This window comes from Pan troglodytes, chromosome 13, assembly GCF_028858775.2.
Source record: "Pan troglodytes isolate AG18354 chromosome 13, NHGRI_mPanTro3-v2.0_pri, whole genome shotgun sequence".
NCBI classification, from domain to species: Eukaryota; Metazoa; Chordata; class Mammalia; order Primates; family Hominidae; genus Pan; species Pan troglodytes.
The window spans coordinates 30992376-31006789 of record NC_072411.2 but is presented as its reverse complement, the minus strand read 5'-3'; the positions used below and the strand labels follow the sequence as shown (position 1 = coordinate 31006789).

General features: G+C 47.5%; 1 protein-coding gene and 2 pseudogenes across 2 annotated transcripts; all 3 read right to left on the bottom strand.

Moving 5' to 3' along the window:
* Positions 1-1007: 1007 nt before the first annotated feature.
* LOC129143393 (ATP synthase subunit a-like) lies at positions 1008-1696 on the bottom strand (annotated as a pseudogene).
* A 234-nt stretch (positions 1697-1930) lies between these two features.
* Positions 1931-2676, bottom strand: LOC129143394 (cytochrome c oxidase subunit 2-like; annotated as a pseudogene).
* A 1657-nt stretch (positions 2677-4333) lies between these two features.
* Positions 4334-14123, bottom strand: LOC112208376 (collagen alpha-2(XI) chain-like). 2 transcript variants are annotated; one of them, XM_024354811.3, is made up of 6 exons: positions 12500-14123; positions 10597-10650; positions 10432-10475; positions 8122-8175; positions 7377-7413; positions 4334-4481 (listed from the first exon to the last, which is right to left on the bottom strand). In XM_024354811.3, exons 1-6 carry the CDS (start codon positions 12542-12544, stop codon positions 4407-4409), a joined length of 309 nt encoding a protein of 102 aa, XP_024210579.1. In that variant the 5' UTR covers positions 12545-14123; the 3' UTR covers positions 4334-4406. The 2 variants fall into 2 exon arrangements, with proteins under 2 accessions (XP_024210579.1, XP_024210578.1); XM_024354810.3 differs by lacking the exon at positions 4334-4481 and having other exon boundaries at positions 7166-7413.
* Positions 14124-14414: the final 291 nt, after the last annotated feature.

Below are 14414 nucleotides of genomic sequence, written 5' to 3'. Positions count from 1 at the left end.
TGGCTACTAGAAATGATTTTATGGAGAAAGGAATGCGGGTGGAGGATAACGAGTCAAATCCTCATTCGTAGGGGCTGGATTTTTCTGTATAAATATTAAGTTGTGGGAGCCAGAATGTAATAGCTATAAGTGACAGGGCTAGTAGGGTGTTGATTACTAGGGCTAGTGTTAGGTTAATTACTCTTTTTCAGATACTATCGAAACTAATTGATTGGAAGTCAATGGTACTGTTTATACTAAAAGAGTAAGACCCTCATCAGTAGATAGAAATATACAAGAATAGTCATACTACATCTACATAGTGTCAATATCAGGCGGTGGCTTCAAAGCCAAAATGATGGCTGGATGTAAAGTGGTATTTTAATTGGCGGAGAAGGCAGATAGTAAGGAAAGTTGATCCAATAATGATGTGAAGTCCATAAAAGCCTGTAGCTATAAAAAATGTTGGGCCATAAATTCCATCAGAAAAAGCAAAGGGAGCCTCTCAGTATTCTGAGACTTGTAGGAGGGTGAAGCAAATGCCTAAGATAATTGTGAAAAGTAGTGCTTGAATTACTTGTTTTTGATTATTTTCTATTAGGCTGTGATGGGCTCAAGTAATTGAAATGTGTTCAGGAGGGGTACTTCCAGGGGGTCAAGGGGAGAAATGCTTGTTGGAGATCAGTGTCCTCCTAATTCTGGAGCTGGGGCTAGACTAGAATGGTAGAATGCTCAAAAGAATCCAGCAAAGACAAATACTTCTGAGATAACAAATAAGACTATTCCACATCGGAGACCTTTTTGAACAGTTGTTGTATTATGGCCTGGAAATGTACTTTCTCGGATAATGTCACATCACCATTGATATATAGTCAGTGTATTGGTTAGTAGGCCCAGGGTTAAAAGAGTAATAGAGTTAAAGTGAAATCATATAGCTAGGCCAGATGTTATTAGGTGAGCTGAGAGAGCCCCTGTTAATGGTCAAGGGCTGGGTTTGACTAAATGATAGGTGTGTGTTTGGTGGGTCATTATGTATTGTCATATAAATAAAGGCTTATTAAAAGCGTAAAGACATAAGCTTGGATAAGGGCCACAGCAGATTGGAGCATGGTTAAAAGAATTAGAATAATAAAGGTGATTGAAGCTGTGGGAAGGTTAGTAGTTGATAATACTAGTGTGGCTCCTCCAATTAAGCGCATGAGTAAGTGACTGGCTGTAATGTTGGCTGTTAGACGTACAGCTAGTGCTGTTGGTTGAATAAATAGACTAATGGTTTCGGTGAATACTGGTATAGGAATAAGTGGTATGCGTGTGCCTTGTGGTAGGAAGTGAGCTAAGGAGTTTTTAGTTTTAAAGCAGAAGCCCGTGATTACTGTGCCTGCTCATAAGGGGATTGCTGTAGCTAGATTTATTGAAGGTTGGGTAGTTGGTGTAAATGAGTCTGGTAGGAGTCCAAGGAGATTGGTTAAGGCAATAAAGAGAATTAGAGATATCAGTATAAGGGATCGGGCTTGTCCTTTAATGTTATGTATAATTATTTGTTTTAGGGTAAGTTGAACTAGTCATTGTTGAATAGAAATTAATCAGTTATTGACTAGATAGTTGGAGGTTGGAAGGAGTGTGGAGGGGAACAAGATGATTAGTGCTGCTGTGGGTAACCCTAGGATTGTTGGGGCGATAAATGAGGCGAACAGATTTTTGTTCATTTTAGTTCTCAAGGGTTGTTATGTTTTTGTACTTTATTTTTGGTGAAGGGGGTGTATGGTAGATGAAATTTGATATTTTTAATTGAATAATGGAAAATAAAGTTACCATTATTGATACAATAATAGGTCATGTGGAAGTATCTAGCTGAGGCATTCACTCTAGAGAGGTATGATTTCTCTCGATCTTTAACTTAAAAGGTTAACACTGGGGTAACTTTACAGTGATATTATGGTGTGGATATAGATCAAGTTTCAAAAGTTTTTAATGGAACTAATTCTAGAACAATAGGTATAAAACCGTGATTAGATCCACAGATTTCTGAGCATTGTCTGTAGTAGAGGCCTGGTCGTGTAGTGGTTAAGGTAAATTGGTTTAAGCGTCCAGGGACTGCGTCTGTTTTTAAACCTAATGAGGGAATAGTTCATGAGTGCAGGACATCTTCAGATGAGGTTAACATGTGGATGGGAATTTCTATTGGGAGGATTGTTCGATTATCGACTTCAAGGAGTCTACATTCTTCTGGTTTTAGGTCTGCTGTTGGAAGCATATAAGAATCGAAGCTTAACTCTTCATAATCTGTACACTAGTAGCTTCAATACCATTGATGTCCAATTGTTTTAACGGTGAGAGAAGGCTTATTGACTTCATCTGTTATATATAACATACGTAGGGATGGGAGGGCAGTTAAGATTAAGATGATAGCAGGCAAGATAATTCAGACAGTCTCTATTTCTTGGGCATCTATGGTGCTATTGTTGGTCAGTTTTGTTGTGAGTATTAGAGAAATAATGTATAGAACCAGGGAACTAATTAGGAAAACAATGACAAGGGTGTGGTCATGGAAGGTAAGTAGTTCTTCTATAATAGGAGATGAAGCATCTTGAAGACCTAATTGAACTGGATGGGCCATTAAGATATATACGGTTTAACCTATAACTTAACTTTGACAAAGTTATGAAATAATTTCACTAATATCTTATTGAGAAGGTCATAGAGGTTATGGGATTGGCTTGAAACCAGTCTCTGGGGGGTTCGATTCCCTCCTTTTTCACTTAGGTCTTCATGTAGGTTGGTTCTTCGAATGTGTGATGGGTTGGTGGACAGCCTTATAGTCATTCTAAGTTGGTAGATGGTTGCTCAACTATTAGAACTTTTCATTTTGAAGTGAAGGCTTCTCAGACCATGAAAATTATTAGTATTACTGCTGTTAGGGAAATAAATGAGCCTACAGATGAAATAATATTTCATGCGGTGTATGCATCAGGATAACTGGAGTAACATCGAGGCATACCAGATAGGCCAAGGAAGTGCTGTGGGAAAAAAGTTAAATTCACACTTACAAATATAATAGCAAAGTGAGTTTTAGCATAGATTTGATTGAGTATAACCTGAAAATAGAGGGAATCAGTGAACAAAGCCTCCCATAATGGCAAATATGGTTCCTTTTAATAAGACATAATGGAAATGGGCTACAACATAATATGTATCATGTAGTACAATATCCAGTGATGAACTGGCTAGTACAGTGCCGGTTAGGCCTTCTGTTGTAAAAAGGAAAATAAATCCCAGGGCTCAGAGCATTGCGGGGGATCATTTGATACTACTGCCATGAAGTGTAGCTAGCCAGCTAAAGACTTTGACACCAGTAGGAATAGTAGTAATTATAGTAGCAGAGGTGAAGTATGCTCGTGTATCTACATCTCTTCCTACTGTAAATATATGGTGGGCCCATACGATAAACCCTAAGAAGCTAATTGATATTATGGCTCATACTATGCCCGTATACCCAAATGGTTCTTTTTTTTCCAGAATAATATGTTATGATATGGGAAATTATCCGAAGCCCAGTAAGATGAGGATATACACTTCAGGGTGACCAAAGAATCAGAATAAATGCTGATATAAGATAGGATCACCTCCACTAACTGGGTCGAAAAAAGTAGTATTAAGATTGCGGTCAGTTAACAATATAGTAATGCCGGCAGCTAGGACTGGGAGAGAAAGGAGTAGAAGAACTGCTGTAATTAAGACTGATCAGATGAAGAGGGGTGTGTGATATTGGGACATGGCTGGGGGTTTATATTAATAATTGTGGTGATAAAGTTAATAGCCCTAAAATAGAAGAAACACCTGCCAAATGGAGTGAAAAGATGGTTAAATCTACAGAGGCTCCCGCATGTGTTAGATTTCCTGCTAAGGGGTTGGGGGGGGTGGTGGGGGTAGACTGTTCAGCCGGTTCCAGCGCCTGCCTCTACTATAGCGGATGCAAATAATAGTAGGAAAGAGGGTGAGAGGAGTCAGAAGCTTCTACTATTTATGCAGGGAAATGCTATATTGGGGGGGCAATTATCAGAGGAACTAATCAGTTGCCGAAGCCTCCAATTATAATTGGCATTACTATAAAGAAAATTATGACAAATGCATGAGCTGTAATGATGACATTATAAATTTGATCATCTCCTAAAAGAGTACCTGGTTGGCCCAGTTCAGCTTGAATAAGGAGGCTTAAAGCTGGACCCACTATCCCTGCTCATGCACTGAACAGTAGATAGAATATCCCGATATCTTTATAGTTGGCTGAGAACAGTCAACAGTTGGTGAACATAAGTGAAGTGAGAAAAAGGTAAAATGGCTGAGTAAGCATTAGACTGTAGTCTAAAAACAGAGGTCAAGACCTCTTTTTACCAACCCCGAGGTGATTTTCATGTTGAATTGCAAATTCAAACAAGCAGCTTCAGTCTTGCTAGGGCTTCTCCCACCTGTCTCCTCCGAAGCCAGTTGATTAGGGTGTTCAGCTGTTAATTAAATTTTCGTGGGTTTAAGTCCCGTCAATCTAGTAAGGGCTTAGCTTAATTAAAGTGATTCATTTGCATTCAATTGATACAGAGTAGAATTTTGCAGTCCTTAGGTTTTTGCAGAACTTCAGTATACTGTACTGGCTAAGAGCTTTGAAGGCTCTTGGTCTTACTTAACCTACATTTCTAGATTATAAATAGTGTCAGTGGAGATATTGGTAGGAGGAAGGTAGAGAAGATGATGAGTGGGAGGAGAAATAATATGGGTTTTGTGTTTTCGAACTGTCATTTTCTTTTTATATTATTGGATGTGGGGAATATTGTCACTGAAGTGGAGTAAATTAAGCATATATAAAAATATAGGTTGAGTAAAGTTATGATGGCTGTGATGGTTGGGATAATAAGACTGTTATTTTTTGTAAGTGCTTGGATAATAATTCATTTAGGTCGGAACCCTGTTAATGGGGGTAAACGTCCTAGGGATAATAAAATTGATAGGATTATAGATATTAATCATGTTAATTTGTTTCAGGTGTGAGACAGTGATAAGGTTGTGGTGCTTGAATTCAGGTTGAGTACTTGGAATGCAGCAATTGTTGGGATGAAATAGATAATCAGGGTAAAAATGGTAATGTTTGGGTTATACATTAGTACTGCTATTATTCAGTCTATATGAGTGGTTGAGGAGTAGGCTAAAATTTTACATGGTTGAGTTTTGTTGAGTCCTCCTCAACTGCCCACTAAAATAGATAGGAGAATATTCATATTTATTGATGGGAAAATTTGATTGAATTGAATTGAAATAGGGGCTAGTTTTTGTCGTGTGAGGAGAAGTATGCCAGATGTTAGAGAAGTTCCTTGGGTTACTTCTGGAACTCAGAAGTGAAAGGGGGCTATTCCTAATTTTATTACTAAGGCTATTATTATTATTAGGGATGAAAACTGATTTACAGTATTTATTGTTGTTCACTGTCCGGATAACAGATTATTGGAGAGAATACCGATTATGAGGACTCTAGATGCGGTTGCCTGTATAAGGAAATATTTAGTGGCTGCTTCTGTGGAGCGGGGATTTATTTTTTAATTAAGATTGGGATGAGGGCTAGTATATTTATTTCTAAGCCTGTTCAGAGGAAAAATGAGTGTGAGGCTAGCATTGTGATAAGGGTACCTGTAGAAATAGTAAAGTAGATGATAAGCTGAGCTAATAGGTTAATTAGTACGGGAAGGATATAACCAACATTTTTGGGATATGGGCCTGATAGCTTATTTAGCTGACCTTACTTTAGGACGTGGTGTGATAGGTAGCACGGAGAATTTTGGATTCTCAGGGATGGGTTCAATTCCTGTAGTTCTAGAAATATGAGGATTTTAACCTCTGTTGTTTACTCTGTCAAAGTAATTCTTTTGTCAGACATATTTCTTATGTTTGGGGTGGGATGCTGGAGATTATGATGGGTATTGAGATATATCATACACAGAATGCTAGTGTAAGTGGTAGAAAGTTTTTTCATAGAAGATGTGTAAGTTAATCATAGCGGAATTGGGGATAGGCTGTTCGAATTCATAAAAATAGGGAGGTTAAGAGGAGGGTCTTGGTAATGAAATACGTAGTATAGAATTCCAGTGAATACATAGAGTATAATTGTACCTAGGAAAATTGTAGTAGTTAGGGAATTTATTATTATAATATTCATGTATTCTGCTATAAAGAAGAGGGCAAATGGACCTGTGGCATATTCGATGTTGAAACCTGAGACTAACTCTGATTCTCCTTCTGTTAGGTCAAAAGGGGCTAGGTTAGTTTCTGCTAATATAGAAATAAATAATATTATGGCTAGGGGTCATGATGGTAAGAGTAGTCAGAGGGATTCTTGTGTTAAGTATATATAAATTGAATGAGCTGCTTATCAGTAGAACTGATAATAGGCTGATGGCTAGGGTAACTTCATATGAAATTAGGCGATGGCTTGTAACGTGCCAATTAGTCATAGTTTGAATAGGTTGCTCATCCTGATCATAAAATAAAGTAGACAACTATTTTGAGGGGTTGGCTAAGGCGTAATTATCTGGGTCGCTCAGGAGGTCAGGTGAAGATAGTGCTAGCATTATTAAAAGGAGGAGGAGAAAAATTAAACCTAGGATATCTTTGATTGTATAGGAAGGGTGAAAGATGATTTTATCGAAGTGCCCCCTCTCCACTTCATGCACTCACTGCATGCCATCTGATGCTTCAGGGTATTAGCCACAGGGCCTTTCTCACTTTCTCTTTGGATCCCAGACCCCATGAATCCTCCCAGGAGATTCCACTCCCAGAGCCTCCCTCCCAGGCATCCCCCAACTCCTGGGCTCCCCACACTCCAAGATCCTTGCTCACAGACACCCATAATCCCAGGGCTGTCATTCACAAGGGCTGAGAGGCCTCAGCCTCCATGCCCCCAAAATCGCAGTGTTCCCTTTGGGGCTGTCACCTGACCCCAGTGTCCTTTAGGCCCTGGTGGTCCTGCCTCTCCCAGCTGCCCCAACTCTACTGTATTCTCCCCATGCTCCCCACATGGGTACTGCAGAACAAGTGAAGGGCACAGATGATCTGGGGGGTCTTGAAGATCAGGGATGCAGCCTCTGCTTCCAAGACACCTTCAGCCACCCCCTACTGCCCTCAGGGACAATGTGACAGACACAGAAAGTCCAGCCTATAGGGGGAGACCCTGGTCTCTTTCCCTTGGAGGTAAGAGAGGAAGGGCTCATTCAGAGTATGGTCCAGAGCAGATACTCCTGGCCACAGAGGAGCTCCAGCTCAAAGAGGTCACAGGAAAAGTGGGGTGCAGTGAGGGGGGTGAAAGGGGTTGGAAAGTAGGGCCCTGGAGCTGTCAGTCTCCTTGACACCTGGCTCACCCTGGATCCTTGGAGATCCTGAATGTCCTGGCTCCCCCTGCAAAGAGATTGAGGTCAAAAACCTATTTGCCCCCTCAAAAAATCCTGGTATTCCCCACATCTCATTCTTTTATGTCTCCCCAATCAAAATTGGCAGAAAACCAACTTTCATCCCTCAGTTGAAATACTTGTCCATTCACCCCCTTCCCAGTGACCATCTCTCCAGGGGGACCCAGGTTCCCAATGCCTCCTGGGGCGCTTTGTGGGCCCTGAAGGAGGAGCAGAAATAGGGCTCATTGCTTAGGGAGGTGGGCCCATTTCTGGGGCAGAGGCCAGGATAAGTGCTCCAAGGTCACTACAGGGAGACAGTGAAGGCCTCCTGGGGAAAGGGGCTTCTCTTGGCCCCTGAGACAAGACTAGAGTTTATGGCCTGGGGAAAGGGAGGCAGAGGACCAGACACATTAATCACGAAGACCCTAGGGACAGAGGTGGGCTGAGTCAGGAGAATGGGGGCAGGGGCTGGGGTCCTCGCTGGGGTGAGGAAGGAACTGGCTCACCCAGGCTCCCTGGGAGCATGGAGAGAGAGGACACTCATGCCACACACACCCTCTCTCTGGGGGGCCCATAGAGGCCTTCACCCCTGATGTTCCCTATGGGGGAAACAGAGTAGGAGGAGCTGCTCCTCAGTTGTCGCCAAGGTCAGGTGGTTGAGGGAGAGCTGGGGCTGTGGGCAGGGGTCAGGTGGAGCCCCGCAGAGACCACTCACCTTAGCTCCAGACTTCCCAGTGGCACCTCAGGGACCCCGCTGACCCTGTGGACCCTAGAGAGGGGAGTGTTGTTGTCAGAAAAACCCAAACCCGTTTGGACCTTGAGCTCCCCGTTTCTCTCCCTTGCACTTATGAGGCCCCATTCTCCTCGAGGCCCTGACTTCCTTGACAGGCCCTGGTGGGAATGGAATGGACATCCCCCGGGGCATGACTCCCCACAGAGCCCCCCCCACACCCCTCCAGCCTTTCCCTCCACACCTTCTCCCTACCCCCAGCTTCCCCAGGCTCCGTTCTCTCCACTGACTCCAGGAAAGCCAGGAAATCCCAGGAGTCCCTGGTGAGGAAGGAGAAGCGGGGAAATTGAGAAGTTATGAGAGGTCAGGCTCGGGAAGGAGCAGAGGGGGCCAGCAGAGGCCATGCAGGCAGCGGCGTGGAGACCTGGATCCTGCCACAAATGAGGTGGCCTGGGACAAACCCCTGCTGCTCTCGGCCTCTCTCTCATCTGTAGATTGGGGGCCACTAAACACTCTTGAGGGCCCCCCACTGCTCTGCTAGTCTGTGCTCCCTGGAATCGAAGTCAGGGAAGTGAAAAGGAGGAGGGGCACACACCCGGTGTCACCCTGAGTTCCTGGCATCCGGGGTAGCCAGGCAGACCAGGAACACCCAGCTTGCCCTGTGGAGGGACAGGGAGCAATTAGGAGTGAGAGGAGGCCCAGGTGCTACTTTCTGGAGACCCCGACCCTCACATGTGAGGGCCATGCCCCATCCCCCGGTGCACCCACACACCCCAGCTCCTAGCCCCTTCTCTCCTGCCCCATGGCTGCCTTTTGCAGTCTCTCCTTCCAGAGGGCGAATTTTCCCCAACTCTAGTGCTGGGATCCTGCTTTCCTGTGCCTGCAGCCCTGTCAAGTCCTCAGGGTCACTGTGATCCAGCTGCAGCCCACGTGCCGACCTCAGTACCATCTGTCCCAGCACCCACTCCTGCTCCATCCACCAAGACCAGTCACCCTGCAGGCCCCCTGCCCTTTGCCCACGTGGCACAACACCCCAACTCCCCAACCTGTCCCCTTCCTCCTGATGCTCCAGGGCTCCTCCTGCCCGGGATGCGGTGGAGCAAGGGTTGGGAGCAGCAATTCTGCAGCCAGACTGCCCTGACTCAGCCCCTGGCCTGTGCATCACTGCCGATGTGATGACCAAGCCTTTCTGTGCCTCTGGAGAGTCTCATCTGCAAAACAGGACTGTCCACGTCCACCTCACAGGATGGAGAGGACACCTTAGCACAGTGCCTGCACATGGCGAGGGCTGGGGGGAGTCAGCCCTGGAGACCACAGGTCTCACTGCTGTTGGACACTCCCTTTTCGAAGCTGCCACTGCTCTGAGTCTGGGCATGTTCACTTTGCCTGGGACCTGCAGCCACTCTGTGCCTCATCTCCAATCAACTCTTCACAACAGCGGCTTTTCCTTGACTTTTCCTATAGGCTCCTCAACCCATCAGCAGCCAGAAGGTGCCGTTTATAGAGAGAGGAGCATAATTAATGCATGGCCATCTTCAATTAACTGGCTGATGTTAGCTGCGGGCACCCCCCATGCCCGCCCTGACCTAGTGCCCACATCCCTAGAGGGTCCAGGCACAGACCTCTCTTCCCGTCGTCATCTTGCCTGCGAGCCCTGGGAAGCCCAGGATCTCTAGTCAGTTCATTGTGTTCCTTTTGCTCCCTGGGACCATCCTCTCCTCTGGAACCAGGGCTCCAGCCTCACCGTGAGTGAGAGAGTGGGAGAGGTGAGTGTGGAGGCCTGGGGATGAGGTCTGGGCCCAGAGGAGAAAGGGGCACCAGTGAGGCCGAGTGGGGCTGGTGGATCCCAGGAGCTGTTGCAGGAGAGGGTGCCTGTGGGGTATAGAGAGTGTGGTGATCCAGGGCCAGCGCGATGCAGATCGTGGGTTTGCCGTCCTGCAGGGACCAGGCCCCCGAGGATGCACAGCACTGGAATTGAGGAGCCCGGGACCTCCGGGGAATGAACTGGTGCTTGGGGACTCCAGAGTGGAGAATCATTAGGACATGGAGTTGGGGCCAGTGTGGGGTCTTTACTCAGCCTGACACCTTTCACATCTATGTCACCTTTGAACCTCAGAAAGCCATCCCCTGAGAAAGGTGGAGGTGAGATGACCCCACAGATGACAGAGGGCCGGGAGCTCTAATGGAGGATTCTGAGAACATGGGTGGAAGGGTGGGATCAGGAGCTGGAGGGCAGCCAGGGGCAGGCTGAGGAGCGGCGATGGCAGGAGTGAGGTGCTGGGAAATTCTGCTCACCTTTGCATCTTATGGCCCTTCAGACCCCAAATTCCATCTGCACCCTGAAATTAGAGGATGACAGAGTGGCCAGGGGATGGAGGTGGGTTGGAAGGAGCGAGCCCCTGAGGCCCCATCTCACTCCCTTCAACACAGTCCTTTATCCCCAGCCTGGAGGTCAGTTACCTTGACACCTGGAGGTCCTGGGTATCCTAGAGGGCCCTGAGGTCCAAATGGACCCTGGAAGAAAAAGGCATTTGTTAAAGGTCCCAGGGTGTCACTGAGGGGGTCTTGGGGTGGGAGAAATAAACGTCACAGTGCTGGAGTCTGGGTAGGGCTCCAGGGCACAGGAGTTTCACACCACGTGGACCATCACTTACTCCTCCAGCATTTACTGAGCACCTCCTGTGTGCTGGTGGGTCCTCAGCGCTGAGGCCGACCCATGGTCTGCAGTGACTGTGCTGTGCCCAGCAGGGACGGCTCCTCCCTGGCCTCCCACTGCCTGGGTGCTGGGGCTCCCCAAGCGTGCACTGTCCTGGGATCCCCCTCCCAGCCCAGTTATGCACCATACTGGGGGTGGAGGTGGCAGCAGTGCAGATGAGATCAGGGTCCCTGTGCTCTGCCCAAGGTTAGTGGGAGGGACTAGGGTGGCCATAGTTGCTAATCAGGGATTCTGAGGGGAGAGCCTGGGCAGTGTCAGATGGTGACAGCCTGGGACAGCTTCTTGTGTGCAGAGTGACAGCAGCCCCTGGGGAATGCTGGGTGGGGAAGGGTGGGGGCTGGCTCATCCTCTGTCCCAGCCTGGGGCGGGGGGGACTGCAGCCTCTGTCTGTCCCCTGGTGCTGACCCCCCCAGAGAGTCCCTCTGCATCTGCAGCCCCTGTAACTCATCCCCAGTAGGGGCCCGGCTGGCCTAGGCTCTGTCTCCTGGCTCCTGAGCCTCTGGTGTAGCTGTTGCCAGGGATGCCATGTCTGTCCTTGGGGCCAACAGAACCAGGCCCAGAAGTGTCCCCACCCCACATCCCCCCAGAGCGGGTGTGCCCCTGCACAGCCCAGCCCAGCCTGTCAAGAATGGGTCCCAGCGAACAGGGGCCTCTCACCCTCATCTGCCCAGCCTTGGGGAGCCTGGGCTGGGATGGGTGTTGGGGTCCTTAGGCCTGTGGGCAGCAGACACCAGGTCCCCGGTGACCAGACTGTGGCCAGGTTGGCTGAGTGCTCACTGCAGCCTGGGCCAAGAGTGGCCCTGTCCCACTGCCATACTCACCAGACCCTGTGAGGCCGGTGGGGGGATCCTGGACAGTGCGCCTTGTCCAAGGTCCCAGGAAGGGGAGGCGGTTGATGTCCTTGAAGGAGCATAGAACATCCTCACTCTGGCCACCAGGACGGGAGCAGGGAAGCCCCCGTGTCCACAGTGCACGGCCGGGCACATGGTACTCCCTGCCCTTCCACCTGCCCCGTCATCCAGGCTTGGCCAGGGGCCTGCCCAGTGCTACTCCCCTCCCTCAAGTCCCCGACACCTGCACTGTCCTCACTGACCTGTGAGCCTGTGCCCATTCTCTACTGTGTCCCCCAGTCATGGCCATGAGAGGGACATCTGAACCACGGCAACCATTGGTGAATTTTAGTCAGCCAGGCAGCAGCTGTACGCCCAGGCCAGCTCCCAGTCGCCCACCCTGCACTTGGGGTGCTCCCGACGGGTGTCCAGCCCTGCCTGGGCCAACTCCATGCAGTGGGGTTTTCCAATTCCCTGGCCATCTGTGGCCACAGCAGAGGGCACCTGAGACTTTAAACTGGGGACCCACCTTGGGGATCCCCTCTGTCTCTTCCCAGGTTCTAGGCACAATGCTGTCCCTCCTGCCTCCTCCTGGCTTCTGGGCCTTGGCACCCACGTCCCCCGACCCTATGCTCCCTGCTGGACCCATCGCCACCCATTCTGCCACCCCAGCGCTGCCACCTTCAGCCCACACACGTTCCTCTGACTCTGAACGCCCGAGTCCAGGGCTGGAACAGTTTCAAACATCACACCCACATCCCAGATATTAGAAAGACAAGGGAAAAGAGAAGGGGCAAACAGCTAAAATCTAGGTCACCTGAGTCTGTCCGGTTTTTCCAGAAGTCTTGTATGTTGGTATCATTCCATTGGCCACAAGGTCTCATGACTAGCTCTAGCCAGAAGGAAACTGAGAAGGCAAATCTTTAGGCTTTACAGCTTCTCCAGCAGGAGTAAAAAGAGGTTATAAATTGATTTTGTGTTGCTAATACACCGCGATGATTACCCAGATGATTTTATCTAAATAATTTTCTAACTGGACAGTATTAATATTAGTAGGTATCGTGATGAATCATGCTGTATCCCCAGGCACTCTGCCAGGTTATTTACATTCATCACTTCATGAAACTTCACTCTAACCGTATTTTGTAGATATTAGTATTATTCCCTTTATGGATCAGGAAAGTGATGGTAATTAACTTGCCTAAGGACACAGAGTTGGTAGATATCAGAGAAGGGATTATAAGAACCCAGAACTATTTCACTCCAAAGTTTCTGCTACACATCCACTGCTTCTTCCAGTGTAAAGATGTAGCACTCAACTGTAATGGACATATTAACTGTGATTCATTAATGATGATTAATTAACTCTCCTGTATCCAAACAATGCCAGTTACAATCAGAAACTCCTATAATCAGATAATAAATCAAATTTACCTACATATCCAGAATGTTTTTTTACATGATAAAATCTGACTTTAAGAAAAAATAAATTTCACCTAATGTGGAATAAAGTAGTGTAGCATTTTTAAAAATGTACCGAAGGCAATCAAATGAAACTGGTGTTATGAGCCATATTTTTGTTGGCAACTGTTATCACCCAAACACACATATTCAGAATAATTTCATCTTATTCAAAGATTCAAGATTCAAAAATATTTGTTAAAACTCATCTGAAAAACTCATCTGCAGCATGAACGTTTTCCTATTTTCCTGTAGTATCCCCACATCTAATTATTTTAAATAGCAATCTCAGTAAAATTATAAAATTAATAAAATTATTTTCTCCTACCATGCTGCAGATTCTTCCATGTTTGCACTGTAAAATCAACTAATCGAAAATTTGAAACACAGTGTTGCCTGTTACTTTTTCTGGGTCTATGAAAATATAAATTGTCATCTTTTCTTGCTGTTATTTTGCTATTCAGCGGGTACACAAATGCACATGACAAAATGAGGATCGCCTTATCTGTAAGACTGAAAATAAGACTTGTGTTTCTCCCAAGTCGTGCTTGCATTTCTCACTGGCTATCAGGTGTCCCATCCCAGCCCCTGCTGTCCGCAGGGACCCCTCTGGGCAGCTGAGTCTTGCTCATTCCAGGACTTGGCAGCTACCCTGGAAAAAAACCATTGGTAAAGCTGTGCAAGCCCTCTTTGGAGACCGGAGGGCTTTCCTGGTGCCCTGCTGGGCCGGCAGCTTCCTCACAAACACAGCACACTGCTGGGGGCAAGCTGCTGGCTTCTCCTGCCTCACACAGGGTCGCTTAGGCCTGGTCCTACCAGGTCATCATCCTCCTGGGCAGCCATCTCCAGAGTGCCTTGCCCAGCCCGTGTGGCCCCCATCGCCATAGCCCCAGGTGCCACCATTGTCCTGGGTGGTCAGCTCAGTGCCATCCTCACTGGCAGCCCAATCTCATGTCCCACAGCCCAGATTTCCTGGCATTAAGCTCAGTCTCTTGCTGCTACAGGGAGCAAGAACTGTGCCAGGAAGCTGGGGGGTGAACCAGGTGGAGGAAGAGGACCCTGCATCAGAGGAGAGGTAAGGTCTGGGCATCCAGGGCCAGACTGGTCTCTGCCAGCTCCAAGGCTGACAGCATCCTGAGGGGACAGCGGGCCCCAGATGGACGGAGAAGGGGCCGCTGCCGTGATAAACCCCGGACAAACACAGGAGTGATACAATTGTAAGAATCACGAGGCCGGGCATTGTGGCTCACACCTGTAATCAGCGCTTTGGG